Genomic DNA, 3,506 nt, shown 5'->3' with positions numbered 1-3,506 from the left:
TTGGACATTTCCTCAACCCCTCGCTCCAAATTTCCTGTGCTATCTGGATATCCTTTGAAAACACTGCCAGACCTAAGGTGCAAAGTGACTTCCTGGACTGCAAGATTTGGCTTGGCTTTTTCCGCGGTCAAGGTCAAAGGGAGGGTCCCCCACGGTGGCCGGGGACACGTCTGGGCCCAGATCTCGCCCACGGCTGGAGAGCTGATGCTGCTGGCCTTATTATGGGCGCTGCTTAGCGCGCATGAAGCGATGCCTCGATCCATACCCGGCACACAAAGAAGGAGCCTTCCTCCTCTGTAGAGGCCACCTCCTCATTTCCCTACACCCCGGCCCCGGGCCCGTGGGCCAGTCATGTATATGACTCTGCGCTGCCAGGATGATCGTGGCCTTCTCGATCGGGCTCAAAGCCTCCATTTTCTAGCCTGAGCTAACAAGCAACGTAGGTGACATCAACGTGCCAACGGCGGAGGCCGCTAGCGGCGTCTGATGCCTGCGGATGCCTTGTCCCCTCCCTCTTCAAGGCGATGCTTGACAGGGCCCAGACTGCACACCGCGCTGCAGCGAGCCGGCTCCAGCTCGTTCGACCTGGCAGGTAGCGGCAAGGCCGGAGCCGCGGGCCTGGAAGAAGGTGGCCTCCTTGTGACGTCAAGTCCGCGGACTCGCGGCCCGGCTTCGGGCCGGTTCCGGTTCCCCGGCTTTCCGGGCGCGAGTGGCGGCGAGCGCGGCGACGTACTGCGCGTGCTCCGCGGAGGGACGCGAGGAGGCTGGGCCTAGCGGGCGAATGAGGTGCGTGATTGGCTGGCGCCGTGCTGGGGGTTCCCTGGCCCTTTCGGCAGGGGTAAAACAATAAGAGGGGGCGGCGGCGAAGGGGGCGGGACGTCCGCGCTCCGAGTCGCTCGCCGCAGCGCCTGGCGCCCGGGAAGCGGCGGTTGTGAGGGAACTGAGCTCGAGTCTCTGGCCAGGAAGCTTCAGGTCTCTCGGAGGGCGTGGGCGGTGGGCGAGTAGAACCCGCCGCGGCCGAACGTCGGCGCCTCTCCCGCTGCCTGCCGCGCGCCGTCCCTGCCGCCGCCGTTGGCTGGAGGTGTGTACGGGGGCCGGGAGGGAGGCCGGTGTGGTGGTCGGAAGGGGACATTCCCTTCGCGCGGGCGGCGCGGGGCCACCGTCCCGTGGAGCGGCTGAGGCGCCGCCGTGGGCGCGGGAGGAGCGAACCATTGCCCTCCGGTAAGGGGAGGAGGCCGCCTAGAGGGGTCGGGGGCTCGGAGGGCACCGGCAGGGCCGGGCTGGCGGGGACGCGGCGGCGAGATCCAGACAGGAAGTGGGGGAGTGGGCTTTCCGGGGAAGGCACGGGGCGCGCAGCCCACCGATCCTCCTTCCGCCTCGCTCGCGCCTCTCCTGCCCGGTTCCTGCGGGGCGCGGAGGCCGTCGCCGCCCCGCCCGTGGGGGAGGGGACGTGAGGTTGTGTCGGCAGAGACAGAAGCGACGCAGATGCGAAAGTAGCGGCCTCCGGGCACCATTTCTGCCCGCGGGAACGGAATCCGGGTTCGGAGGCAGCCGCGGCGCTCGCCCGGCGCCTAGCGTTCCGGCGGCTCCCCCCTCCTCCTCCTCCCCCGGGCTTAATCTCGAACGTGCCCGGACCCCGGGGCTAACGTGCGCCTTTTCTGGTCCCCTTTCATGCGAACGGCCCCCTGTGCACCCGGGAAGGGCAAAGACGTCTGAGGAATGGGTCTTCCCCCGCCCCCCCCCGCTTTTTTGGGTGGACGGAGAGGAACCCAAGCTTCGCTAGGTTGTGTTGAATTTGTTCGTGGAATCTGATCGAATTTTCCCTGCGTCTCTAATAGCAGGTTTCTTAAGATGGCCCTGTGCCGCTTTGTGGCGAATACTGATTGGCGTCTACAGTTTTCTGCATAGATCAATATTTTTTCCTCAACGCATACCTAATCTTTTAACGGATTTTTGGGGAATTACTTTTTCCCTCTTAAAAAAAAAAGCACGTGTCCCTCTAGCTGGAATAGCAGAGTTGTCCCCTTTTTACCCTGTGTGATGGTTGTGATTTTAGCTTCGATTAAGGTCCCTAGGTTCGAGGCTGCATACCTCGTTCTAGTCTTCCGAACGTTAGCGTTGAATCTATGAACCATCAAATGCAGCCCAGGGAGCTTCGGTGTGCTAGAGTGGAAGATGATGGCAGTTCCTTGTGCAGCTCCATATTTGGCAGTTCATACAGCCTTGGGCATGTGAGCAGTTTCTAAGTAAACATTCGGTCCTGTTAGTATCCAGTAGTCCTTCTGATAATCTCGGGTTACCTGGTTTAAAAAAAAAAGAAGATATGATGAATTTGAATCTCATAGGATTTAATAAGTGTTGTTTCTTTATCTGTATTACCTTACATTTTTCTTAGATTTTTAAAATTACTCATATGTGTCCTTATGTTATGATTTAATCTCTACAAGCTATTTAATTTTGAAAAGCTATCGAAGAATTGTAGGGATAATAAGGACTTCGAATGAATTGTTCACTGTTTAATAGCTGTCATGGTTCAGGGTTGAAATATTAGTAGTGATGAACAGGCATCAAGAGTGAACCAGAGTGCTTGTGGGAGGAATGGGTCAAAAGTAAAAGGTAAGAAGAAAACAAATCATTAGATAATTTCATAGAGTAACAGAACTGAGTGTTCCGTTAGCAGCTGAGCAGTTGATTTTGTCAGCAGGCAATTCCTGGTTTGAAGAAAATGTTGGCACCGTGTCTTTAGATTCTTAACGAGTTCCTTGTCCTACAAAATTGTTGCTGCTTATTACCCATTATGATAGAATATTTTTCCCCTCAGTTGCTTTAAAAGACTTTTCCACATACTTTATATTGAGTGGATGTGGAGACAGTGAATGATCCCTTTTCAATGCTGATTTTGAAAGGGGCAAACTTAAGGATTTCTTCTGAATTTAAATTCTAGTAGAATTTTATCCATAAACATGACCTACTTATTCTACACTGGTAGACACTTGTTCGATATCTGATAGACTGGGCTAGGCACAGTGACTCACTCCTGTAATCCCAGCACTTTGGGAGACCTAGGCGAGAGGCTTGCCTGAGCCCGAGAGTTGGGAGACCAGCGTGGGCAACAGAGCAAGACCTTGTCTCTATTACAAAGAAAAAAGGCTGATAAAATAAATTGGTTCTTCTCGCAGAATTCCTGGCGTGGCTTCAGACACAATAGAATCCGTTTCTTGAGTGCTGTGTTTCTACTTATTTTTATTTTGTAATTTCCAGGTATTTGTCCTATTGTGGTACCATTGATTTATTGTAGGTATATTGGGAATGACTTTTGGATTTCCTATTATGTTATGGTCCTGCTTTATTCCTTTGCTTTTTTCTCCTTGCAGGTTTTAAATAGCTAACAGTTTGATTCTCTAAAGTTAATTTTTGAGCTGGGCTCGGTGGCTCAGCCTGTAATTCCGGGCCTTTGGGAGGCTGAGGTGAGTGGATTGCCTGAGCCCGCGGGTTCGAGACCCGCC

General features: G+C 54.2%; 1 protein-coding gene across 4 annotated transcripts in view; it reads left to right on the top strand.

The window, feature by feature from the left end:
• The first annotated feature begins 696 nt into the window (after nucleotides 1-696).
• Nucleotides 697-3,506, top strand: part of G3BP2 (G3BP stress granule assembly factor 2) — a 37,780-nt gene continuing 34,970 nt past the window's right edge. For 2 of the 4 annotated variants that reach the window (XM_008069059.2, XM_008069053.2), the window contains exon 1: nucleotides 697-1,081. Coding sequence is in view for 1 of the 4 variants with exons in the window: in XM_008069051.2 (XP_008067242.1) it covers nucleotides 2,127-2,231 (105 nt within the window). In the remaining 3 variants the exon portion in view is untranslated. Of the gene's footprint in view, nucleotides 1,082-2,124; nucleotides 2,232-3,506 lie in introns of those variants that run through there. The other 2 variants (XM_008069051.2, XM_008069052.2) reach the window with 2 other exon arrangements.

Source organism: Carlito syrichta, unplaced genomic scaffold (genome assembly GCF_000164805.1).
Source record: "Carlito syrichta isolate Samal-C Ts95f unplaced genomic scaffold, Tarsius_syrichta-2.0.1 Scaffold311780, whole genome shotgun sequence".
Taxonomy (NCBI): Eukaryota; Metazoa; Chordata; class Mammalia; order Primates; family Tarsiidae; genus Carlito; species Carlito syrichta.
This window is presented reverse-complemented; position numbering and strand designations above follow the sequence as displayed.